Consider the following 27,627-nt stretch of genomic DNA (forward strand, 5'->3'; position numbering starts at 1 on the left):
TAACGCTGCATAAATCCAGGCGCCATGCTCCACGAGCACGTTGCAGTGTTTAATGTTAAGCCCTAGTTTGGAGTCTGCTCTCTGCGCTGCGCTGCTCTGTTGGCAAAAGCGCGAAAATTAAAACAGCGCTTAAACCAAACAGCAAAAGAGAAACGAAAGAGAGAAGGAGAACTGCCTGCAGCTACCATCCGTGTAGAGAGAAGGTCAGTTGAGTGTGCGAGTTTATCTGACAGGCTAATCCGCTGCACACGCTTCCCCACAAAACTATGCTGTAGTTGCTCCTGGCAATCACCGCATCCAACCGCAGCGCGCTTTAACAAATCGCATAAAAATTTAAGCGCAGGGCAAAGCCTAACAAAAACATTCCCAACAGCTGCAGCTGCCAAAATTCGATGAACTTTCAATTTGAAAGTTTCTCTCGAGCCAAGCAAAAGAAAAAAAAATGAGTCTAGAGAAGAAGAGAAGAGTTTGCACAAATAGTTTGGCTTATCCGACGTCGCAAGTTTATATTGGGCCGAAGAGCAATTCTTTGTTTGCCGTTGGCCACTTCGGACTTTGCTTTTCTTCTATTAGTCTATGAAAAAACAAGTTATAAATTGAAAGTTCAGGTGTGTGGTGTATGGTGTGGCCTTAAAGCACATTAAATCTGTGCCACACAAGGCTAAAACTGAGCTATAAAAACAAATTCACATGCCATGGCCATATTTTTGCTTGGCAACTTTTACCCACCAAAACCGAAACGAAACGTAACCAAACCAAACCAATCGATAAATTTAAGAGCCCAACATTTGTCTCCATTATCGCAAAAATCCAAGGCAAACGCGCAACAGCAACAACAACAACAACAAAAATAGAAAGAAAATGTGAAAACTGCGAAGCGCATAAAAGGGCCATCGATGCGTGGCCCAGCGTGGAATTGCCAAGGTTCTCTTCTCTTCTCCCTACCTCTACCTCTACATCCACCTCTACCTCAACCTCGTTTTGTGTTGTTTTTGTTTTTCCACCTGAGGGCGGCGCCGTTTTGCAATGGCAGTGAAAGGGCGTATGCGTTACCTGCAAAAAGAAACAGCCCCAAAAAATACACACTCTCACACTCATACACTTGCACACTCGTCGCACACACACTCGAGAGTATATCACAGGTGGAAATGTGCTTTTGTCACTGATCATAAATTTGTGCACTAGCTTTTGTGACTGTATCCTGGCAATTCCGTTCGTTCGTTCGTCCTCGTTGTTGTATTATTCGCTTTTGTTTTGGCTGTTGTCGTGTTGTAGTCAAAGGACAAGGCAATAAAACGTAGCTATTGGCTAAAAAAAAGGATGGCAATCGCCGCACAACGCGTACATATGATCGCAGCAAATTGCTGCAAAGCTGGCAGAGAGGGAGAAAGAGAGAGTGAAGAGGATAGACGCAGTCATACGCAGGGATATTGCAACGCCTTGGGTGGCTGAAGTGCCTCGTCCTGTGCGTCATTGACAAATGTTTATTGAGTAACAAAAGCCATTAGCCCAGAACACTCTATAACACGAGACATTGTTTGACCCATTTTGTGAATCATGTTCTTGGCAAACGACGCAACTTGCAGCAGCAGCAGCAGCAGCTGTCGCCAGTTCGGAAATCTGTTGCACGTGCCACACACAGACGGAGAAAGAGACAGAGACAGAGAGAAACACAACTTGAAGCGTGCAGTTGAAGCATGCACATTAACTCACATCAAGTCAACATTTTTATAAACTGACAACAATTTTTCATAGAAGCGCGAGATGCACTTGCACAAAACCATCAGCTGTCTGACGCCCCCTCGCCACCCCCACCTCAACAACCGCCGCCCACGGCCACGCCCCACGTTATATCTGGCTGCATATCTAACAGTTTTGTTTGGCATTTTTAGTGATTTCACTTAAATTTTCATAACAAAACATGGTGAGTGCGTGCTTGCAGCACAGTTTAGTTTCGCACGTTATGCAACGGCAATAAAGGAGCGCAAAGAGTGGGCGGCGACGGGGGCGGGTGGCAGGGAAACATGCTTTAGCTGTCATATATTTTTCAAACAGATTTTTTCTAACAGATTTCTTCAGAGAGCGCAGCGCAGCTAAAACCGCATTTTGCATGTTTTGCTGATGTTTTTTTGTAAAAATTTTTCATAGGTTTAGTTTTGCCATACGCACGCTCATTCAGCACACACACACACACATATACACATACAGATACATGCTTGCCACACAGGACACACACTCGAGGCAACACGCTCACATGTTAGCATACATTCAAAATCCTGGACAGCAGCGGGTTGAGGCAGCTGCATGACATGTTGTACGTGTTTGTGTGCAGTCGCCTCGCTTCCGTCGATGCCACAGTCGCTGCCGTTGCCGCTGCCGTTGCCACTGCCACTGCCACATAGAGCTGCCACACACTGCTACTGCTGACGCCTTTTAGCCATCTGTTCGCGCGCTCATCCGCCCAACTGTTGGATCCGCCCTCTCTCCATTCTCTCGCCCCCCGCTGTGGTTGTAGTATTATATTTGCGAATCCCTTTGGGTATGTTGGCAGCAATAAATTTTCATCAGTCGTCCTCTGTGCAACGAACGGCAAAGCTATTTTTCCTACTTCATGCCCCCAGCTCTCTCTCTTCCTCTCTGTCCATTAAGTACAACACCGCCCAGTGTTTCGCCCTCCTAACTCATTCTTCTCTTTTTGCTTTCACACGCTGTGTCTCTGTCTCTGTCTCTTTGGTTGACTGGGTAACAAATCTCAGGCTCGGGCTCAGCTGGCATATTCGGTTGGCTCTGTTGCGGTCTTTTCGAATACATTTTGATTGTTTGTCATATTTTTACGAAATCATTTCTATTGCTTTCGGCTTTTTTGTGACTACAAACTGGGCTTAGTTGCGTCGCCTTCCCCTATGACTACGATTGTGTTCTCCCGAGAAGGAATCTCTTAGCTGTATGTTTTTTTTCCCCTCTCTTATTCCTTGCTTATTGCATTCGGTTTCGTGTTTCGATAAAGTCAGCAAAAAAAAGGCGCCAAAGAACGAGCTGCCACATCCCTTGGCCTTTAAGCGAAAGCTGACACCGGGCAAAAATAGAAAAAGAAATCTAAAATATGCAGCACAAATTGAAAATATAACATTAACAGGGGATTTGTATTGACAGCGTCGGAAATAATTGAATAACAGCCAACCAAACACACCTTTTATTTATGCTTTATCAATTCTGATATTATTGCTTAAAGGAAGCAGCTCTAATCTGGGTTAAATTCGTATAACAGAGAAACACAAATTAAATGCCAAACAAGTTGCTTGCGGTCATCAAATAAAAATAAAAGCAGCTATTAAAAAGTCCTTGTAGCAATTTTATTAATTAGAACAAGTTGCACAACCGAAAGTATGATCCTATGATCCCACTCGCGGCCAACTGGTTTTGCATTTTAAAATGTGGCCAATTAAAGGCAATTTAGGAATTTGTTTTGGTTCGTTGACTGGTTGCTTTCTTTGCTTGAGGGTCCCTAAAAGTAGGACGGTTGCCTTGAGCAAAGGGCGGGGCGGGGATGGAGACCAAAGGGGCGGACTCACAACATCCACTAATCGCATTATTAACGCGCCGTTAACAGTTTGCGACATTGACTTGAACTTTAGAAGTTCCATTCATACACACACACACACACACACACAGAACACTCACCCACACACACAGAGCACATTCACCCACACACCCAGAGTCTTAAGAATATGCTTCAGACGCATGGCCTGCATTTATGTAATACCCTTGAAGTTTTCGGCATTTGCCAAATTACGCTCGAGTGAACGCGAGAGCTGGCACAGCTCATAAGAAGGGTCCCCAGGAATTTTGAGGCGTGGCCAAATGGCCCCTAAATGTATGCTGATATGATTGCCAACACACGAACACAAATGCACGCTTAATAATCATAATAATTAAATGCTTTGTACCTTCCCGTTTTTGGCTGCCATTTCGAAATTTAGTCATTATCACGGCCACTTGACGAGGCGATAATTATCGCACAATTGCACAGACTGCACAAATGGGGTGTAATGACAACCCTGGTGTCGCATGCATATAACATTTTATTGCCATTCGTTGATAATAGTCAAAGCAGCAGCAACCAATTAAATGACCCCCCAACGTGGTCAGCTAGGCATGACCCACAAAACATTTATTAACATTTGGCACACTTCTGGAACATTTTATTAGAAAATGGTATAATTATAAGTGCAGAAGTGTAAAGAAAAGTAAAAAAGTTAAGTAAAGAAAAGTTAAACTTAACGAAAAATAAAAGAAACTTTAAGAAACTAATTTAATATTTAAGTAATTAAGTAAGAAAGCTACTGTCGAGTGCGTTTGACTTTGAAATACCTGCTAGACGTCTACTTTCTTAAGATATACCAAATTAAAAATACCAAAAAGAACTTAAATATACCAAAACCTTATGCTAGCTTGGTAAATTTATATACTACTATACTACAAATATACTACTATATTAAAATTATACTATAGAAAATAAAATATACCAAATTTTTAACCAAAGCAACCATAAAGAAACAATTTAAAATTATTTTATTCTATTTCAATTTACACATTACTTTGCCTCTAAAAATATACCAAATTAAAAATACCGAAGTTATATGGCTTACATAGCGCTTAAATTTAAATACTTCTTTATTAAAAATATACCGAATTGTTATCCAAAGCAACCATAAAATACTTTTTAAAATTATTCTTTTGCTTTTTTGCTTTGCCTTTAAGTACATATTTAGCTTCACAATTTAAAAATATCGTTTAATTTTTGATTTAGTTTAAAAGGAACCACAAACTTTTGAATGACATTAATAATGTATGCGTGACAATCGATTATAAAGTGAAAACTTTGAGGTCAACTCAAGTACAGCACGCTCGTTGAATATTTTGTTAATATGTGGTTTAAAGTTTAGGCTTTTTTATTGTAGTTCCTAACTTTAATAGTAATAATAATTACACACTCTTTGTGCGTGTGAGTGTGTGTGTGTGTGTGTGTGTATGTGGGATGCGAACTTAAGCCTCGGCCTTTGTCAAATGACTATCCCAGTTGACCAACATATGAGGACATACTTATGGGGCGCGCATAAATCTGTGCATGCGGTAAGTTTTCATTTTAAATGCACAAACAAAGGAAAAGCCCACACACAGCGAGTGAGCGAGAGAGAGTGAAGAGAGCGAGAGATCTGGTTTATTTGCACGTAGTGTTTGCGGCACGTCACAAAAGTTTCCTGTTAAATTTCCCTTCATTTCCTGACGAAAGAGATTATTATTTTCATTTGCTGAGCCACCATCACAAACAGACGCACACACACACTGGCGAAGAGAAAGAATAAAGACACAGAAAGTGACAGCAAGAGAGAGCAAGAGAGATGGGGATAGTAACGGCGGCTGTGGTAGACACGTTTGCTCTACGGTTATATGAGTATGTATTTGCTGTCGCCTGACTGTTTACTTACTATATGTATGCATCACCTTCATTAACGCATCATTCCTAGCCAAGCAAACAAGCGTATTGGCAGACTGGGAGATATCCTATACTTTAGGGAATTTTAGTAAAAGAAAAGTTTTTAAATACTTGTTGTTTTACATAATCAACCTACATACAATGCTGTTCTTAAATTGATTTAATTTCCTACTTAATACAAAATACCAAAATAGAATGTATTCTCTTTTTGTATAAAACATTCATATATAAAATTTTTTATTTTTAATATTTCAAATTTAGTAAAATATTTAACTAGTTGTCTGCCTATTCTAATAATTCCGGCTCTTACCAAATTGAACTAAATTGAAACCTTGATAAATACAGCCTTGATATTCTCGTTAGTTATACCAGGGCACAGAACACACAACAATCTAACGCCATAAATGGACAATCTTAGCTCACTTATGAATACGGGGTATAAAAACACTTCATTTTCAGTGGCTCGTGAAAGAGCCTCGACGTAGTCCTTGGCGGTCACCCGACCCAAACACCTGACCGTATCCTTGACGTTCGCGTTGTCCTTCTCACGCCAACTGCGAGTCCTTCTCCTCTCTCTGTATGTGTGAGTGTGTTTGTGTTTGTGTGTGTAACTGAATCGACATCGTCATCATCGTCGCGTATATTTGCATACTTCCGGCGAGCGTCAAAATGATTACCATTATTATTTTTGTTGTTTGCCGTGGCCGTAAACGTTGCCATTATGGTTATTGCAACAGGACTTACACTTACACTACCCAACGCCACTTCACATCGAGCACCAGGAAGAGCACCAAGAGCCATGCGAAGACCTGGGCCAACACTGTTTGGCATGAAACATGCAAGATGGCAATGGCCGCCATCAGCCATCAGCCATGCGGTTATGGCTTATTTGTGCAAATGAGCTGCCGCTCATTTATTGTCATGTAGAGCGCAGCACTCTGAGCCAAATGCAAATGATGGTTTTGGCCAAAAAAAAAGAGCAAAGAAAACAAAAAACACAAGGGTGCGCGACTTGGCAAACTCAATGTGCGATTACTACTTATACAACAACAACAAGAACAACAACAAGCAGAACAAGGTCATTCCATTCATCAGCGCGGACAAGGTCATGATTGACCCCAACGTGTGTTTGTGTTCCTGAAACACTTGAATGACCGTGTGTTGTGATCATGTCTTATGCAATCCTTTACCGCAGCTAACATTGATTGGCCATTGACTAGTTGCCAACTTGTGTAGTTGAACGTGTTTTTTTAAGTGAATGGAATAAACATAGTATGATTAGCTGGAAGTTAATGGAATTGACTTGGTATATTTCTGTATACTACTTAAATAAATGTGAAATATCATTAAAGTTTTTAGTTATAAGCAAAAGTCAAAGAATTTTTTTATTATTATTTATATTTTATTAATTTAATATAATAATATATATAATAATATTAATTTATAATATATTGAAATTTTCTATTGAAATGAGATGAGACAGACCGATTCAAAAAGCATTTAATATTAAAAAATAAAGTGTGGATTTTTCTGAAATTATGAAAAACTTATTTAAAATTACTATTATGTCTTTTACTTCATACATTTCTAATTATATTTTAATATAGTAAATTCGCAAATATTTTCCATGATTTGTGTAGTGTTTAGAACGGAGCAAAATTTTTATTTTGATAAGCAATTTAGCCCAAATTTATTCATAATTATGACAATTAAAATTGTATTATGTTAATGCAGTTGACTTTTTGAAACTAATCAAAATGTTTTGCAATAATTTTCGGTTAAAGCTTTCAATGGTGATCAAAATATATAGAAATAGAAACAGATATTTCATGTTGCATACTTGCATTAAAATTATTGTTTGTTATAGGAACTATTATAAATATAAATATTATGTTTATAGAATTTTTGATCATTTTTTTAAGTCTTCAACAGTGAGCTATATAAATAAATTTCTATATTTTAACGCGTCTCAAGATTATAATGAAATTTATAAGAAGCTGTTTATGTTTATTAAAAATATAAATTAATGTGCCATAAATATTTTGATAAACTAATTTGATTCATTTACGTTTTGTCGTCTTAAGATGTTAGTATAAATTCTTAGAAGCTATTTATGAATTGAAAAATGCAGCCAAATGTGCCAAAGATATTTTAATACAATAATTTGTTCTACCTACTTTTTAAAAGTGACTTAAATCCTCAAATAATAATGTAAGTCAATTTCATATTTATTCTAAAACACAGTAGCCATATTCTGCTTTCAGGCACTGTGCGTTGTTACATAGTAGCAAATTCGAATTATGAATATTTGCGATTGACAAAATTGTTTGATTGCTAATGAGCAACGGACAGGTGAATGCCACCGTGAGTTTCCATGCACGCAGATACAGCACATATAAGTTGTATGTATTCCAACCGGTAGACACTTTGCATAGGTCGATTGTTGGGTGAATGTAATTTAGTGAATCTCATTTAGCGGTCATTACCATACTAAGTATTGGCTGAGCTTGGCTGCCTGCTTTGTAGACTTGCGCACGTGGCCTTGTAATTTCTGATCAGAATACTACCGGCCATCGCGGCGTGCAAATCGTTGAGGAAAATCTCCCCGCAGAAAAGTAAAGTGCATCGCGAAGGAATAATCTGTGATCCTGTAAAATGCCGCCCAACGTAGTCGCTTACATTTACGGCTTGGTGCGAGATCTTTACGATCAGCACAAGGATCCGCGTGTATCGCATTATCCGCTCATTGGCAATTTGTGGAGTGTGATGGCCATCATTGGCGTCTATTTGGCCTTTGTGTTGCATTTTGGCCCCAAATGGATGGAGCATCGACGTCCCTTTGAGCTGAAATTCGTGATGCAGCTGTACAATGTGATACAAGTGGTGGCCAACACGGCTGTCTTCATCTACGGCATGTGCTACACGATATTCAATCCTGGCTACAGTTTCCTCTGTCAGCCTGTCGAACACGAAAACACAACGCCGCAGATGATGCACTTGATCTATGCCTCTTATGGCTACTATATGCTCAAGTATCTCGATCTACTCGACACGGTCAGTTAGTGAATTGGATTGCATTGCTCAATTGTTTTAAATAATCCTACTTTGCAGGTGTTTATTGTGCTGCGCAAGAAGAACTCGCAGGTGAGCTTCTTGCATGTCTATCATCACGCTGGCATGATCTTTGGCGTGTCCATCTTTATGACCTTCCTGGCGGGTTCACATTGCTCCATGCTGGGATTGGTGAATCTTCTGGTGCATGCTGTGATGTATGCTTATTACTTTGCCTCCTCACATGGCGCCGTTAAGCATTTACTCTGGTGGAAGCGACACATTACAAAGCTGCAACTGCTTCAATTTGGCTACCTTACACTTCACTTTCTGCTGGTTCTTTTACGCAATCCGTGTAATTTCCCCGTCTTTATTGCGTTCATAGGTTTTACCCAAAATATCTTCATGTTTGCCATGTTCTTTGACTTCTACTACAAGACTTATATGCGAAAGGCGCGCAAAAGCGAAGCAAATACAAAGTCTGCACTCAGTTGAGTCGCCCGCCGAGAGTTGAGTGGAAAATTAAGTTCTAAGTTCACATTACAATACATATATAAGCAATTATGCAAATAGTGAGATCGATTCCCTTTGATTTGTTTACCTAATATGAATAAACATTTTAGACTGACTCCATACGGCCAGCAATGACGTGATCAATTTCAATTTGCCCAAAAAAAAAAGAAAACTTAATTTAATTTCCCCATCGTTCCCTGACGTAAGTTAAAGTTATCTTCCTCTATGCGATGCGATGCGATGCGATTGGGGGAAATCGAGTTACGACAATGTTGTGAAAGGACTCAATATAATATCGATAAAGTCAGCTTCACTTTAAGCCCGGGGCAATTTTCCCTCCTCTCCTTTATTTGGGGTAGGGTAGAAAACTCGTTCTTAACCCATTTGCCTGCCAACTCGCCACACGCGCATTTTATTTAATTTTCATATTTCACTTGCTCGACAAAGCAAAATAAAACCAGACTCTCTGCTGTTCTCTGTTCTGCTCTGCTCATCTTGTGGCAGCCACACACACACATCCACCAAACCCACGCAACACACATTTACCACAAAATTTTTCTTAACTTCATTTCAATTGGGTCATTCGACTGTGCAAAGAGCGAGAGAGAGGTGAAAAGAAAAGAGAAGAGAAAGGAGGCGGAAAAGACATCAAAGTTTCTATGAAATTTCGGGTTGAAGCATTCAGCATGCCACATGCCACATGCCACTCGCGGTGGCATCAAAGAAATAGACGCATGTGTAGATATTAAAGTTCGATAAAGGAAAAGTAAGGAGACTTTTCTGACTTTTAACCATGACCTTTTTTTCTTATGGGAGGAGGAGAGGCTGTAAATTAGGCTTATTAAATAACTTGCCACAATCTTGACCTATTAGGCGTCAGTCGATAATTTGTTCATGGACGAATTTTAAATATATATAGCATATATATAATCGAATACATATGTGTTTTTGGTCTACTTGTTTGTATGCTTGTGCAATGCCGATGTTCAAGTTGTGCCTTGTGTTTGTTCGTGCGTTTGCCAAATACATTAAAACTTTTCTAATAATAAAGTTCTACAGCCGAAGCGAAGCGTAAATATTGAGAACGGAAGCTCCAAAGATATACAAGTACATACAAAATATCTATAGATATGCATCTATTATATACGTATGTATGTTTTTATATTTTGTACATTGTTGCCAGCATCTTCTTATCGACAACTACCATAGTACATATAACAGCCCCAAGGATTCAATTCACTTAATTTGCTGTGTTTTTTCTTGTTTACAATTCATATTAAATGTGTTGAAAACCGAAACAACAGCTAAAAGAAAAAATCACTTGTCACACATGGCGTATGCTTAATACTTGCTGAAGATAAATGACGCCGCTCAGCAAACTGTTCGTGAAAACTTTAATTGAGTGGCAGTCTAACAACAGATCGAGGTCAAATCGAATAGACTTCGGAAAAGATTTCAACTTTGTGTTTATATCTTTACGATTATGTCAATGCGTTGTTAAATTGTCTGCGAAAATAATGCTAGATAGTTGTTGCTGAATAAATATTCAAAGTGGAATTAAGTTCAAAGAAAAGTGCAGTTGAATTTGCTTTAGTGGTTGAGAATGTGTTTTGCAATTGTAATTTAATCACAGTGTTTCTTTTGTGCAACAATAAATTCAACTTGTCATGTTTGTGGCCATTGCCAAAGATGAATTTGCGGTTTATTGTGTTCCCTCACTCTTATGTTAATTTCGTTAATTTGTAAGTACACAAAATTGTAATTAAGTGCAATTTGAAATCAGTGACAAGCCACGCATGTACAACAGTAGCTAAATAATTTACAAATAAATCAAAGTAATTAACTCCACCCTCGGGGGGTGAATGCGACATGCAACAGGTCAAGGGGGTCGCATAAAACCGTGGCGACTGTGACACGCACATGCCACAGAATTAATGTTGAAACTTATCTTTGTACAATAATTGGCACAGGCACGAAATGGCCCAGCGAAAGGCAAAGCATTCAATAGCTGCTCGTCTGCTCTGACCTCAAAAAAAAAGAAGAAGCCCAATTCAATCCCATTAATATTGCACACACACACCCATTGACACACACTCACACACGCTGGAAGGACTGTGAAGGACTGGGCATTAATAATGCACCAGTAACTAATGCACTGATAATACTGAAACCAATTGACGCCATAGCAAATAGCTGGACCTCGCGGCGTATACGCAACGTGTGCTCAACGACTTTGTGTTTGACTTTGACAAAGTTGCAGACCTGCCAACTTGTGCGCACTTATTAGTTGCGCATTTTGAACAGGACTTCCTCTTTCTCCCTCTCTGCTGATGTTTGCCACAAGTTGTGACCATACTTTCGACTGGAGTCTCAAGTATTCCATACTTCATTGAACTTTGAACAAGCAACCGCACATCCTGCTGCTGTTGCTTCTGCTGCTTCTGCTTGGACTCCTGCTGCTGTTGCTTATTTTTCTTTTTCGTATTCTGCATTGCTGGACAAAGTTTTTAAAGCACACACACACACATACACACACACATAGAGAGAGAGCGACGCACACCTCCATCATAAATCAATACAGTTCAATTTTTGTGCGTCGTTGGCTTCCACTCGACTGAAGTGCTCCTCGAATGTAACTAACTCCAAAGGCAAAATTCAATTGCCTGCAGAAGGACTTCCGACTTTTCTTATAGTCAGCATATCGCTGGCAACAAAAATTTATAAAAATCCAGCCGCAGGCACCACACAGCAAAAAAAAAAGAGAAGAACTTTGCAATCATTTCAATCGCCAGCCACATTTGGGGTCACTTATCAAAAGCGATAATTTCCTAGAAGCATTTAATGCGGCGACTAAGTAAGTAAGAAGACTTGCGGTTTCTTTTTTATTTTTTACGAGTCAATGAAATGGAAACCCCAAAGCGCAAAAATTTATACTCATGTATACTTAAGAGTCGTATAGTGCGAAATAATATTGCTGCTGCATCTGAGATTATGAACTGTGAATTATGCTGTTCATTATATCACGTAGCTGTTGCGAGATTTTCAACGAGTGTCCCCCCTTCCCCTGCACACACTAACTATATACTATAATCGAGTTGGCATCTCTCTCTCTCGCTCGTTTTGTGGCAGGGACACAAAAACACTTTAGCTTTGCGCTGCCAAATGGCTGGCAGGAACGAGCCGGGCAAATAAAATAAATGCTAAAATAATATGCTTTATTGTACCAGTAATGGCAACGTTGCCATGAATTTTATTTGCTTTTATTTTTGCTCTTTATTTTTATTAGCCAAACACAAGGAGACATGCCTGCCAGACAGACACCGTGATAGAGAGAGGTGGACGGTGTGTGTAACAGAAAGAGAGAATGAGAGAAAGTCGTAGTCACATTCTAGATAGTAGGCCAAAAGGTGTTATGCTGCCAACTGGATTAATAGCGTTAGCACTTTCGCTTGCCAAAAGTGACAACGTGTCCATTCTCGACTTGTAAATATTTTAATAGTGTTTGAGAGTGGGGAAAGTAAGGGAACGCAACCGAATGCTGCTGTTTATTGGAGCCACTGAATTTGTTGTCGTCGCGCATGACAAATGCCACAGCCATAATAAAACACAAAGAGCATTTGGCAAACCAAATAAAATGTAAATACTGTGTGCAAATATTTTGCCAGTGCAACGGCAACAATAATAAATTTTGTTGCAACGGCAGCTGGCAAGTTGTTTTTTTTGGAGGGTGCAGCAAGTTTAGTTAAAATGTCAATGTGCTCGGCGCGTTGCAAAGTGCGCACAAAGAGCGGTTCAAAGTTGCCGCATGCCCGCGCACAGCAGCAATGCAGCAAGCATAAACATAACTCCCAGCATCCTGCCTGTCTGCCACACACCGACACAACCAGTTGACCACACCCACAACAACTGGGAGAGCCTGAGAACAGTTGCTGCTAATAACTTAGTTTTCTCCCATTCCATTTATTGTTGTTGCTGTTGTTGTTGTTTGCCACGCGACTGGGGCAAGTTCAAAACTTTGCAACCTTCTCGTCCAAGAGTTATGCACATTTTTCGGTTTATTTGCTGCTTCGCCAACTGCACGGACTTTTGCATGCACTCCACGTAGCCAAAAATATATAGTAAACCAAAAAAAACTCAAACAACAACAGAATCAGCAGCAGCAGCAGCAACAGCAAATTGAGGCCAAGAATATATATTTGTGTGTGTGTGCCCGGGAAAAGTTAATGCTTTTAATTAAAGCATAGTTTTCTGGCCCCCCAAAAAACGTACGAGTGGCATGGCCTATAACGACTCGACTGCGAGTTCAAGTTCAGCTGATCCTTGAGCCTCAGCAAGTGTCAGCTCATACATTAAGTGGCAACTGGCAAGTGGAAGAAGGACTTCAAAAACCCTCCATTTTCCCTCCTTTTTTTGCTGTACATAATTTACTTTTTCAATAATTCACACGCCCGCGCGTAAATTTTGACCAAAAACATGGCAGAGAAATTAAAAATACAGAACGAAACAGACCCTAGAAAATGGAAATGCTGAAGGAGACGAAGCTGTTAACTGAAGAAGGAGACTGAGAGAGAAAGCCCGAAAAAGGATTGCTCTGACAGGCTTACTAATTGCTTTGTTTTACTCGTGACTCTAATTAAAAAATTTACTTTACGACTTTGCCACGCCTGTGTCGCCGTCTCAGACGGAGACGGAGACGCGAATCGCGAGTCTCGCTTGTAATGACAACCGGAAGACAAGCGAAATAACAACAGACAAACAACGGAACGTGCCGAGTTACTCAGTAAATGTTATTTGTTGAAAAATCTCTGGCTAGTTACAACAGCCAAGGCAACAGCAGCCAACTAAAATATGAAAAGCCCAAATAATCATACCCCAAAATGAGCAGGAATATTGCCAACTTCAGGCAGCAGCATCAGCTGTTCCTTCTTATCAGCATCGCAGATCGTTGAATCTAGTTGGCAAAAAATCTGGTTGGCTCGCCAATTAAAAAAGGGGAAAAGGTTAAACAATTTGTGCATCGTTTGCGAGGAGCTGATGACGATTATCAAAGCACAACTCGGGATCAGTTTAGCACAACCCATGCTGACCCACAACTAAATTAAAATGCTCTAAAAAAAAAAGGGAAAAATGCAAATTGTGCGAGAATTGCTTTTTGTAATTAAATTAGCGTCCCATTCAAGGCGCAACAGAAAACCGAAAAAAATGTGTTCACCTAAGCGGGAAAATCCATAAACTTGGCAAATTGCCTAAATAAATCGAGCTGTGATTTGAGCAGACAAATGAGTTGTTGCTTGATTTTGGTCATGACTTTTGGGTTAGCTTAGGTTTCTCATATAATTATAGACTGAGAAAGTGTTATCAGATTACAGATAAGTGAATGATATTAAAATAGCTTGAAGCATTAACATAAACCTGTTGCTAAATTTAACCTGACATTCGGATAAAAAAGAAAGCCAACACCGGGTTTCAAATATCTCAAAGTCATGCAATATTTTAATGGACATATGTGTGCAATTCACCATGTTAAAGCAGAAGGGAGAAAGAGCCGTTACAATTCTCGCATCTCTGTCACACACAATTATCAGTTTTGGCTTGACGTTGGCATAGAGAAACCCCAAAGAGCTAATTTATCTCTAGAGCTGACGGCAAACGAACGAGAGAACGATTAAACTTTTCTTTTTCTTTGTTTTTTTTTTTTTTTTTTGTCTGGTGTATTCCGCTGCAAACAAATCTACAGAAGTTTAGTGGGTGGTGATAACAGGATATAGACGAGACACAAGGCGCATTTCGGAAGAAGAAAAAAATAGTCTGTGTGAGCAGAGAAAAGAGAATCAGAACAAGAAAAAGTCCAAGTAAAAATTCTGCAATTTCAAGCTGTGCACACACTCTCGAGAAATCAGGCAAACGTTTCGAGTATTCGAGAGTATTTCAGTTCGATTAGTTTGCCACTCGATTTAGGGAGATGGCGACGGTCCTTGCTCAGGCCGTGGTCAGCATTTGTCTGATTGCTGAAAGTGGAAAGTTTAGTTGGGCTCGATGACTATATTTATCGCTGTGTGTGTGTGTGTGTGAGTGTGTGTTTAGTTGTGGTCCAGGTGCATTGGCCGCTCGTCTGGGTCAGTGTTTACCTTTCGTTTACCTTGTTTCTCTGCACAAATTGGAAAAGTTTCACACGGAGGCACGGCCACAGAATCCATTTTGCCATCGTCGTTGTATTTATATTAATTTTGTACTCAAGTAATCGAATTTCCTGAACAGGTTACATTCATTTCCCATTAATCAGCACACACACACTCACACTGAGTCAGTGCATGGGAATGCTTTTAAAAGGCATTAATTATACTCAGCCTAAGCGCATGTTATGTGTCCTTTATGAAGAATATTATTTTTAATGCTCAATGTAATCATCCCGAAGGACACATTGGATTTGCATATTAAATACACTTTTGACAATGATTTTTTTGCAAGTCTCTTCTTGACTCATGTGGCGGCACCCCTGGGAGGCAATTTCAATTTGTTTTGCCCTAAATAGATGGCAGCTGCACCACGAATTTAGTATACACTTTAAAAACCATCTTAAAGATACAATGAGAACGTATGTGAGGAAAAAGCAGAGAATGAATAAGTAAGGTGAAATCTGAAATTGGCAAGAAAATTTGGTTCCTTTTTGGTGGAGTCTTCCAATTTAGCTGAAATTCATTTACTTATTGACATACTTGAATTTTCAGTTTGCGGTTCCTGATAAACAGTGCTTTGCTGCCTCCCCCTGAAAAGTCACCCGCCACTGTGTTTGCTTTTGCCAGAAAAATCAAAGCTTAAGTGTGGCAAACATCGCTTCAGTTGCCAAATTGTCGCACCCCTGGGACATGATGGCGGTGGCAGTGATGCTGGCGGTGGCGGTGGCTGTCAAGGCAGTGCTTTCATTATCAGCACGAGGGTAACGCAGTCGTCAACGTCTTCAGATAACTGCCTTCGTTCCCTCCCACTCCCGACAAATGCGACAATGCCCAAGCAAATTGAGATGCTCTGAGATGGCTGACGCAGGGAGAGTTATACCTTAGCAAGTCGGATAGACCCCAGTTGGCCTCAGGAATGTTTTGCAGCATGGACCACAAAAACGGGTGACATGCCGCAGTCGTAGACAAAAGGCCTGAGATAAATTACGAGCAGAGCAGCGCAACAATAGACCCACAAGGCGTCGTGCATTGAAGGACTCTAGTGCAAGAAGATAAAGTTCGAGTTGTGTTCCTTCGAGAAACAATTCGTTGCGTTAATGCGTGAAAGGAAATAATGGAAACTGCCTTGGCACGCGCTGCCAAGGTGGAACAGATTGAGATAATACCAGAATTTGTCGCGCTGTGCGACACGAGAAAGAGAGAGAGGGCGAGAGAGATTTCATCTCAGACCGAGATACGCAAGGCCGGAAGTCTGCTCCCAAGATGGAAGACAATGTTGTCTTCTCTGTCATTTTTGGGGCCCAACTTGACACTGACAGCTTAAAGCAAGTCAACAGCGACAATAGGCTGACATGATAGCCCAATGGGGAGAGACTTTGTTGCTCGGTTATAAGCCACACGATAAGTAAGGTCAACCCAGAGACGGAGAGAAAAGTCTGCTTTGCATACTAAACTATAAAGTTTCGACGCGTGTGTGTGATGAGAGCTGAGAGGCATTGATTTAAGCTCTTTTAATTGCAGACACGCAGCAAATAAGTCTGGCTTCGCATTTTCACTAAGAAAAGCCAGCCAGACGTTATCAGCGAAGCGGGGTGAGGGGCAAAAGGGGCACTTGAACGTGCCTTTTAATATGCAACGCATAAATTTGAATATATTTGTTGGCGTTGTTTAGCTTTCGTCGGGGACCGACGCAAAATTATAGCGGCTTATGTTTCAATTAAGCAATTCTTGCACATCAGGTGCGTTTTATGTGCGCCAGACGACGGCCAAAAACTGAGAGCATTAGCAGCGACTTAGACGGGAAGAGCAAAGGAGAGGGGAGGAGAGAGACAGCTGGCCGGCGACAGCAAATGACAAGCAAAAGTACAAGGAGGCAACGCGACGTTAAGCTTTTTAATGTACAACTTGTTTTTTTTTTTTTGGGTGTCATCAGACACAGTTGTGGCAGCTGTTGCAAGCAGACAATTTGAGGCAATAGCAAAATGTCGCTTACTGGACTTATTGTGTACGCAATATTTAAAATGAAAAGTGTCCAAAATTAAAATATAAAAATGAGGAAAAATTGACATTGCAATCGCTCAGCGTCCAAGCGTCTGTCTAAGCTTTCAGCAGATTGCTCTTTGCAGCTCTGGCAATCTTTTCGGTTTCGGTTTGAATTTGTTGAAGTTGCCTCAAGTGGTGCGGCAGATGTTGCCATGTTGCCATCGATGGCTGACAGCTTTCGGTAGCAGCATCAAGCGCAAACAATGAAAGGAAAACAACCGAAAAAAGCAAAAAGAAAACACAGAAAATAGAATGAAGGCAGGCAGTCAGGCAGGCAACAAAAAAGCACCCACAGTGAGAGAAAGAGAGAAAAAGAAATGCGAAAGCAAAACATATGAGCAAAAGACTACTTAATGAATAGCCTAGGGTTAATATTTGCCTGGCATTCTTTCCAGCCAATTCTCATTTTTTCTCTTTCGCTTGAGTTGTGTGTGCATGTGTCTCCTTTCTCTTTTGCTGTTTATTGTTGGGCAACAGAAAAAATATTGAAGTTTCTTGTTAGACACAAGATACACAACACACACAGCAAGTCGAGTGAGGACACTCATTCAGCCATTCATTCCGTCAGTCAGTCAGTCATTCAGTCAGGCTGAGGTTGACAAACAAAGTGGCTTCTGTTTTTTTACAGCCAGTTGAGCGAAGGGGGCTGGCAAAGCAAACAATTTGCAGGCACTGTAACTGCTGGCCACGAAACACGCCCCAGGGTTTAACTTCAAAGTGCAGCTTTTGGGATAGAACGCGATTATGTGGGAGTTGGAGTTGGAGGGCTTAATAATAATGAGGAATCTTTTAGCAATCGGGCAATGTTAATGCAATTTATTACAAGCAACATAAATCACACATCATATCATGATGCGGGAAGGGATGCTAGACTGAGACAGAGATAGAGGGAGGGAGAGAGAGAGAGACAGCTCTAATGACGTCTTCCATTTTTTGCCCATCAGGTGGATGGATAAACAAAAAGAAAACTCAAGCAAAAACAGTCGAAAGATACGAAATACAAAAGTTACTCGTAATGGCAAAAATACTGTCAACACTCAGCAGAGCAACATGCCACATTCATTGGCCATATCGCTCTTTGAATATAGATTGCAGATATATCCCAAAAAGTCCAGTTGGAAAAACCCACTTGTTTCCTTTTTTCTGGTTCAGTCTTCAGCTGTCTACTGCCAGCTTGTAGACCCATTGTTTGTTGATTTGTGTCTATTGTTATGTCTTGTTGGTGCCAGTCTTGTTTTATATTTTCTGTTTTTGCTACTCTTGTCTCAGATCGAATAACACTGCGAGCTTCATTTGCTGCAGAGACAGAGAGAGAGAGTGATGGGACAAAGTGAGCAAACGCATTTTCATTTTCATTCTCTTGTTTTGTACTTCGACACATTTCAGCAACAACACAATTTGACTTTCAAAGGCGTGTCAAAACTGAAATGATCTCAGCCTTGAATCGTTAAAGCAAAAGGAAGTTCATCCAGATCGAGCAAATACATAATTTCCTTATGCATTAAGTTTGTAGATCAAAGCGTGGTAAATTCTTGGCATTGTTGTCATACGCCACAAATAATTTGATAAACCCAAAATTGCCTGCGTCAAGCACAACTGCGAATATTAGCTGCCTGTGGTCGCTGTGGCTCTTTTGAAGCATGCCTCATGCCACCTAAGCTACTTAACTTGGCAGCAAACTCAAACGTGTAGGCTTCGCTTATACTATATATATTTAGTCTAACATAATAATGTAATAATCGTAACGCTCCTTTACATAATCGTTGTTTGTGACATGAGCTTTAAATGTACGCAGCAACAATGTGCCCCTTGCCGCTTGCCCCTTGCCACCCTGCCACGTGGCACGAGGCCGCACCCAAAAAGTGGACGTCAAGTTGTGTGCCCCGCTGCTCTGCTCTACAGTTTTATTAATCGACGCGTGTCACTTATTAGCCGCAGGATTTTTCATATGCAATACACGCACATACGACATACACACACACACATACGCATACATATGTATACTAAATATCCTTGTACTTTGTATGTCGGAGGGAGTTGGGGAAGATTTAACCCTTTGATGGCCCTTAACAAGAGGCACCATTTGGCTCTTTGATAAATGGCGCACACACATTGAACGAGCTCAAAGTTGCAAATAGTCCAGCAACAACAAAAAAAAAATTAGTTGGCAATCGCGACGAGAAATCAGCCTATGGCGTATATACAAACAACAACAACGACGGCGACAACAACGAACAATACATTATAGTAATTTTTTTCTTTTTCAAATTAAACGTGCATGTTTAGTGCGTATATTTTATACAAATGGAGAACGACAGCAGCGGCAGAGAAAGGTTCAACTATAATTATGATGAATACGCGTTGAACCCAAGGCAAGGACAGTCCTGCAAAAAGTATTTGCCTAGACTAACAAATGCTCTGAAAATAATATACAAAATTCAGTTTATAATATAGATTATTCAATTTGTTAAATGTAGCTTATATTAAATGCATTTCAATACACAACAATCAAATGCTACACTCAAATGGTATGCGTAATCGATATCTAATTAAATAATAATGCTTTAGTACATTTTTAAATATCTAAAATAATATTAAATGGCTAATGGGGAATAATATATTTCAATTTCTGCTTTGATTTGCATAATTAATAGCATTATTTGTGTGACAATCAACCCAAAATGCCTCGCCCTCTCTCTCTCCCTCTCTCTTTTTCACATGTTTATTTTCTTTGTGAAGCGGAAAAGCTCAAAGGTCGCCTCCGGCTAAGTGGCAATTAATTAATTATACATAGGTTTTTTTTACTAATTCGCTTCACCTACTATTTTGTATTGTATACATACATTTTTTTTGCCACACACTTAATTAAATTTATTAAAAACTTTGTTTGAAATCGGGGCAAATGCAAACACAGCTTATTGGAAATTATTTATTTATGGGCGTGCCTTTGCTTGTCATTGGAATGCGTTTTGGGCGGTTGCAATAAATTATTGTGCAAAAACTTCACAAGTTGTCGCAGTCGAAGACTGCAGCTAATTAAAACAACAATTAATTTGTACAGATTTTTCTGTCGATGACAGACTTTAAAATGTAAATTGCCAGCAATAAATGAATATTAATCGAAAGTTTTGCCTCAAAATTTGGCTTCACTTTCGCCAACAAATTGGAAGAGGGAAAACCCTCAGGCATATGAGCTGAGCTCATCAGCACCACCAGCAGCAGCAACAGCAGCAGAGAAAAGCAATTATATTACTGGTCTGGCCATGACCACAAAATTAAGGTCTTTAAAGTTGATTAAAGCCACAGCTTGTAGGCAACATTAAGCCAGGGCCGAAAAAGCTTAAGTGAAAATCAATAATATTTATTACACTTGAGTTGAAAGTACAGCGGACCAGCTGACAAACCAGCTGACTGCTTCTAGCTAATGCCAGCTCAAAAAGGGGGGGAAGAGAGAGAAGTGAGTGAATGGAGAGATTGCAGTTTGTCTGCTCTATATATGTAGTTACTCGTGTGGAAGAAGCAGCACACTCTTGCAGCCATTTGGCATAGTTTTGAATTTCATTTGCTACAACTCGAGTTGAATTAAAAGCAAACTGCAGACAGACTGATATAGATACTATATATACATATATGCGATACCTTGAGGAAGCTGAGTCTGTTGCATTTTTGGTTTGTTTCTTTTTTTGGTTCGTTGTGTAAGTTTATGTAACGGAATCAGATTGAATGTCTGGCCAAGTGACTTAGTTGTCAGTTGCTCTTCTCCAATGGCGCGCTCGCTTCCTTCCTCTCTACTTATATGCACACACAACATGCTTCCGTTTCCGGTGCAGACAACATTTTGCTTGGCCTGGACTTTGCCAGTCGCCAACCTAAGTTTACACACTTCCGTTGCACATTACATGCAACGTGTACGAGTGTGTGAGTATTGCAACAGAATAAATTATATGTGTATGTGTGTTCTACTTTTTCTTCTGTATGTTTTGCTTTTCCAAATATCAATTCAATTGGCGCACTTTTCCCGATCTGCTTGCGGCTTTAAATTGAAATAATTTGAGTGAGATTTATCTGGGTTAGAGAAAATGGCCAAAACAATTCGTATACATATCTCTGCTGTCTCTGATGGGCATTAACCACAGTTTTGCTGCAGCTTAAATATGCTTCAGGGTCCTCTGCCTATGGCTATTAAGTGTGTCAGAAACAAATCGAGCAGCAAACCACAGCAGAATCCTTGACCAGGACACAAAAACACAAACACACACATACTAGTGCAGATGCTGCCTGTCAAGTGATTATCTTTAAAAATTGAACAAAGTTAAGCGCTGCACACACACACACACACACAGAAGTGAAGAGAAACATCCCTAGGAAGAGTGCTCTTAAATGGGCTGCAACCACTTCAGTTTAATTTATACGTTGCAGTAAATAAGGTTCCACAATGCATCTGCATCCTTCTTTCCCTCTTTTTATCCCCTCTCTCTCTCTCTCTCTCTTTATCTCAGTCTGTGTCTGGGAAAAAGTGTTGTTCAATTTGTTTTGCTTTGTAGAGTGTGTGCTCGGCACTTTTGCATGGCATTTAAACAATCTAAGCACTCGTTGCTTCTCCAACAAATTGAAATTTACTGCCGCCTAATGGCCAACACTCCCCCTCTCTAATCCCATCGCTCGTTTGTGCTCGTAAACAGTCAAAAGTTGCCATCAAAGCCATCGCTAATTTTGTAGATTTTCAAACACACAAATCGCAGTCTTCAGCTAGTTTTTTTAAACCACACTCATTAAATCATGTGCCACAGCTGTGTGTTAAGTAAACACATTCCGAGCAAACGAACCACAAATTATTCTGTAAAATTCGTTACGAAAACAAAAAAAAGGAAAATGCAACTAGCCACAACTTTAAACAGCGGGAGAGGGAGAGCGAAAGAGACCGATAGACAAACACAACAAAATAAATAAGTAAAAGCGAGTGACCTGCATTTGTTAGCTAAAAGTTGGCCAACGGCAAGCGACAGCAAGTGAGTGAGAGAGAGAAAGAGAAAAGAGAGGGAGAGAGAGAGTGAGGGAAAAGCGAAACCCACTCAAACACGACGTTTGTTTGCCCAACCACATGTCCTCGGTGATTAAATGCACGTAATTATCCGCTCTACAAAGACAATTTCGTCCAACACGACAATCGCAAAATCGGGGACATTTTAGTAAGGACAATTATAGTCCATCAACTGGTTACATATCAAATGACCAAGCATGGCCATTTCTCATTAAAAATTAGACAAACATCGCTTCAAATAATAATACCATAAACACACGACAATGTAATCCAGGCGATATAACTAGCACATGCATTTTTTATGAACTCGATAAAGAAAATAGCTTAAGAGAAATGTTTGACCTGCAAATTCGACTGCGATCCAGTTCTCTTAAATCAATCAAACGCAAGCAATGCAAGTAAGATTTAATACTGAATTGCAATCACAATCTTAAAACAAATGTGCAGCATTAAGTATGCAAAATACATTCATAACTTACTCTCTTTGCTTTAGCCAGTATCAACTGACATAAGAGTATTATTTATACCGCAATTTTCGCACACTAGACACCAAGCAAGCACGTATTAATTTTCTATATCTCTTTCGATCGCGCTCGTAAAATTGCACTATCACAAATGCTCGCTTGCTTATTGACTTACTCGCTCACTCACACTCCGGAAACTGCTGGCGAATGGAAGGAAGAAAGGAAGATGAAAAAATTAAATTTACGGACATTTCTCGCTTTTTTGCTTTGCATTTTACTTACGCGGCGCATGCATTAAAATTGTAGTGCTTGCACTCGGAAAAAATTGTATAAACTTGTGTTAACTAAATGTACATACATTGTAGCTGCATGTTTATGTAGCTTACTTATGCGTTTTGTATACTTTTCTCGCTTTTTCTGGCAGCAAAGTTGCCACTTTCTGTCAAGTATTTGAGGTTATGTTGCCTGTTGCAAAATTGTTGCTATTTAACAGCGCTTTTTACATATTAATACTATGTTGTGAGCAATTGTTCTACACGATAACGACACTTATACACATTTTACTTATTATAGTTGCTTAGGGAATAAATAATGAGCACCCACGACTCAAACGAAATTTTTAGAATTCTTTCGTCAATGATCTAGCTAAAGACTTGAATGAAAACTTACGTTTAATTTTTTTTGTCGCTTTGCCTCGCTTTGTTGCATGCTAGGCTCAGTCTTAAGACAGAGAGTGACAGTTTTTCGTTGCCTTTGCTCCTTCTGCATGCATTCATTTTTACTACAAAGATAGAGAAATTATTGCGACATCTTATTGACAAACACAATACAAATACAAATGCTAAAGAGCAATGGTGGCCAAAGTTAAGTCAATATGGAACTCTTTGCTGGCAATAAATTGTTGTTGTCAACGAAATAGATGAATTCGAGTGTTTGCTTAAGAGAGACAAAAGAATAGTATGTAGCAGCCATTTTTATTTGTACTTATTTTATTTTGTTTCTCGCAATTTAATTAATGAAATTGTATCTACTTTGTGAAAATATGCGCTGACTATTTGTAGAGGGAATTCAAGTGAATAATCTATTTTTATCAAGTACAACGAAAATGGCGATTCATGAAATTTTAAATAAGTATTTTGAAGTCAAGAAAAACCGAAACGAAACAAATAAAAGCGAATTGAATTTGTACATGGCTCGAACAACGGCAGCAGCAACAGCAGGACACAAAGTCAGTTCAAGGAGCAAGAAGCGGAAATACATAATAGGAGAAAGAGAGAGGGAAAGAGAGAGAGCGAGTCGGTGGCAAAGGCGAAATCGAGCGAAGTAACTAACCAACAGGAACTGGACATGCGGCGCGGAAATGTCTTATATAAAATGTGGTACAAATGTTTTAGCAACAGCCAAGACGAGAAATGTGAAAAGTTCAAAGACGACGATGGCTACAACGGATGCTGGCAGCAACAGCAATGGCAACAGCAACGGCAAAAGAAAAAGCGGAAAATTGAATGCCCGCTGTCGGTCGGTTGTGTCCAGCGATGCCAGGCCAGGATGATGGCCATTATACTTTATGCAAATGCTGTGGCAGCTTTAACAACCCGAGGCATGCGTCCGGCCAGCAGCAGCAGCATCAACAGCAGCAGCAGCAGAGCACAACACCAACAACAACAGCAACGAGCACAATCTACCATATAGTACACCCTGCATTTTAATTTAATTAATTTAAATTCTTAATGCGATATCTTGCGCCTTCCGCATTGCCTCTAACTATGTGGCCACGCCCCCCCATCAAAGCCACTCCGCCCTTTTCACAAAGCCATCCAATGGAATACACCCATGTAGCAAGTACAGTAGACACTCACTAATTAGAAGCACTTTGTTTTTAATTTCGAAAAAATCAATTTTGTATAAATACGTAAAGTTATTTTGACTGTAATAGCTCTTTCAATTAAAAACTATAAACAAAATTATAATTTCACACAAATACAATTAAGGTAATGGGAAAAGAACATCTTGAAGACCTATTTGTAATTTTCCTTTAACAAAAAGTTTCTACCACAAAAATATGAAATTGACTTTACTTTCATAAAAAAAGAAGTGATTTATACTAAGCAAATAATAATATAAAGTTAAGTTTCATATTTTTATTCTGTACAAAACATAAAAATTTATTTCAACATTTTAAAGTTACAATTTTTAAAACTGTTTTATTCATAACACCTACAGAACAAATGAGAATTTGAGAAAACTTACTTAAAATTCTTAAGTTTCATATTTCTACTTTATTTATACATACATTCTTGTGCTTCTTGTATTTCTTAACTATAGATTCTTAAATTCCAATTTGTGAACTTCTACTGTACGACATAAGCATAAGCAAAACTGGCTATATATTTAAAACGATTTTTTTTTCGCTGGCGCTGCAATTGTTTAATGTTGCGTAAACACAATTCTTAGGCGTGGAAAATTAATAGCCACAGTCGAGGGAGCAACTCAAGTGTCGGCCGGCATCGTTAGAGGAATTTTCCAAGCAATTAAAGTTGGAATTTTCGAGTCTGTTAAAGGTACATTTGGAAATTAGCAATACTACATATTGTATCGACATAAGATTCTTCAGGTTGTTGAGGCAAAACTATTGACTCTACAAGCAAATACTGTCAATAGAAACCACACACAAACACATATTTATATACCATATATTTTTTATGTGCATCCATAACTTTGATTTACGACCAGGAGCATTCGAAGCCGGATGGGCCTTGGGGAAAGTGCTTAGCTGGTGAAAATATCTAATGGCAATGGTAGAAAAAAATTCAAGCTAAAAGCCAAGGCAAATTTGCTTCCCATGCTCCATTGCTTCGTTAGAACTTGTCATAATTCTTTCGAAATTTTCATAACATAAACTTAACTGGATGTAGTAGGCACATTAGATGCCAAACGCTTGCTTTTTATTGCTTTTCTCGATGAAAAACATATCCCCCAGTCAGCAAGTGGGCAAGAGGCTTAATATAAAGTAACGCAGGCAGTGAAAAATGACGGCATTCACGTTTTACATTGCTATCGATAGTACTATCGATTACTTTGAATACTAATCGTTTAACAAATGAAAAAGTCAAGCATATATCTTTTCGTTTTTATTAAGGCATGTTTATTGAACAGCAATTTTTGTGAAAAATACCGCCTTTCACTTTTTATAATACTATCGATAGTACTATCGATTGCTTTGCATACTAAGCGATTAGCAATTGAAGTCTATGACAATATAACTTTTCGTTTTCATCACTTGTTGTTTAATAATCAGCATTGTTTTGTATAAACAAATATTTATTAAGCCAAGAGAATACTGTGATATTTCTATCGATATTTTTAATACTATCGAAAACAAAATTTAAGCAAAATACATTTATATATTTACAAAACTCCTCGGATAGATCTTTTCATTTAGTATTTGAAGTTTACATCAAATATCTTAATTGCAAATAAGTTTACTATTGATGTTTTTACTATTGACAATTTCCATATTAATTCTCCTGCCGTTGCCTTAACTATCGACTGCTTTGCATCGCTATTCACCTGACTGTTGCAGCCAAAACACTTTGCCTGGCAAAAAGCTGCCACTAACTCAAAGTGCATCATTTCATTTCCATATCACGCATACGTCAAGTGGCCCAGCACACGAACACACACACACAAACACCCACTTGCACACATACACATGCAAGTAAACGTAAACGTAAATCAAACGTGGATCAGTTCGAGATGCAAATGAAGAAACTGTCAGTGCCAGGATCCATCCACCTTGAGTAGAAATCAGCCGCAGTCCCAACAACCGGATGCACAGGAAGCGCTGCCAAAGTGCAGCGTAAACGAAAAAAACGTAGAGCGTAGGTGCAAAAAAAAAGCAAATACAAATGGGAAAAACAAGTCAAGAGAGTAAATGGCGGGAGGCGGGAAAGCGTGGAAAAGCATTTCGCTTGCGGATTTATTTGGAATTTTGCAAAAAATTTAATGCGCTGGGCGGATGGGTAAATAATGTTATGCAAATGATATGTGCATAAAAGTCAAACAGATGCCGTGCCACGCTCGTTCCTCGCCCTACGCCCACGCCCAACATTGAACTGACTGCAGAACAGAGCAGAGCAGAGCGGAGCACAAAAGGCAACCGAAAATGACTGACAGCTTTCACATGTGAAACCAGTTAGAAAGATGAATAGATTGACTATCGACAAGCGAAAACGTTTGACAGGTTCACGCCCCAAGTTGCAAGAGCAGCATCAACGACAACAGCAGCGGTGGAGAAAGTAAAGGAGCAGCAATCGTAGAGCTACCAGCATCCTATTTGCATATGTTGGGTGTCAAATGGTTGTCCTCCTCCTATTCCTCTTTGGGTGTGTGTGTTTGGAAGTGATGTGTGTTGCACTGCTAGTACCCAAAATTGCAGCGAAATTGTGTCCCAGACTCCACAAAACTCTCAACACTGAACTCTCGACTCTCAACTGAACTCAACTCTCTGGCAGTGTCGGAAGTGCGCTTTTGCCAGCAGCTGCAGCAGCTGAAAGCGGATTTTGATAAATGCTCTGAAGCCAAAGTCCATTGAGTCAGACAGAGGGCATCATCTTCTGCCAACTGACAACTGCAGACGTCCGCCCATCCTTTCTATTGCAGCACGACATTCTACTCCCTCTTCTTCATTTCACTGCGTCAGCTACTTCAGTAAATTACTCAATAAAATTAACAAAAGCAAACAGCGAGCGTGAAGACGACGATTTTGACAATCCTGACAGCTCGAGCTGCTCCAGCGATAGAGTCAATTAGTCATAGAGTTACCGAGCTATCGAATAGCTA

General features: G+C 39.6%; 2 protein-coding genes across 2 annotated transcripts in view; both read left to right on the forward strand.

The window, feature by feature from the left end:
• LOC133837172 (neurotrimin) overlaps nt 1-27,627 on the forward strand; it is a 64,683-nt gene that overhangs the window by 17,934 nt on the left and 19,122 nt on the right. The gene's annotated exons all lie outside the window — the stretch shown is intronic.
• LOC133838375 (elongation of very long chain fatty acids protein 7) lies at nt 8,052-9,193 on the forward strand. The gene is made up of 2 exons (XM_062269449.1): nt 8,052-8,551; nt 8,609-9,193. The coding sequence occupies exons 1-2, from the start codon at nt 8,153-8,155 to the stop codon at nt 9,041-9,043; spliced, it is 834 nt and encodes a 277-aa protein (XP_062125433.1). The 5' UTR covers nt 8,052-8,152; the 3' UTR covers nt 9,044-9,193.

The sequence above is a fragment of the Drosophila sulfurigaster genome, chromosome 2R, assembly GCF_023558435.1.
Source record: "Drosophila sulfurigaster albostrigata strain 15112-1811.04 chromosome 2R, ASM2355843v2, whole genome shotgun sequence".
In the NCBI taxonomy this organism is placed as follows: domain Eukaryota; kingdom Metazoa; phylum Arthropoda; class Insecta; order Diptera; family Drosophilidae; genus Drosophila; species Drosophila sulfurigaster.

Coding starts and splice junctions, on each gene's coding strand:
- LOC133838375 (XM_062269449.1), top strand. CDS start 8,153: ATGCCGCCCAACGTAGTCGCTTACATTTACGGCTTGGTGCGAGATCTT. Junction 8,552..8,608: donor ATCTCGATCTACTCGACACG/GTCAGTTAGTGA, acceptor CCTACTTTGCAG/GTGTTTATTGTGCTGCGCAA.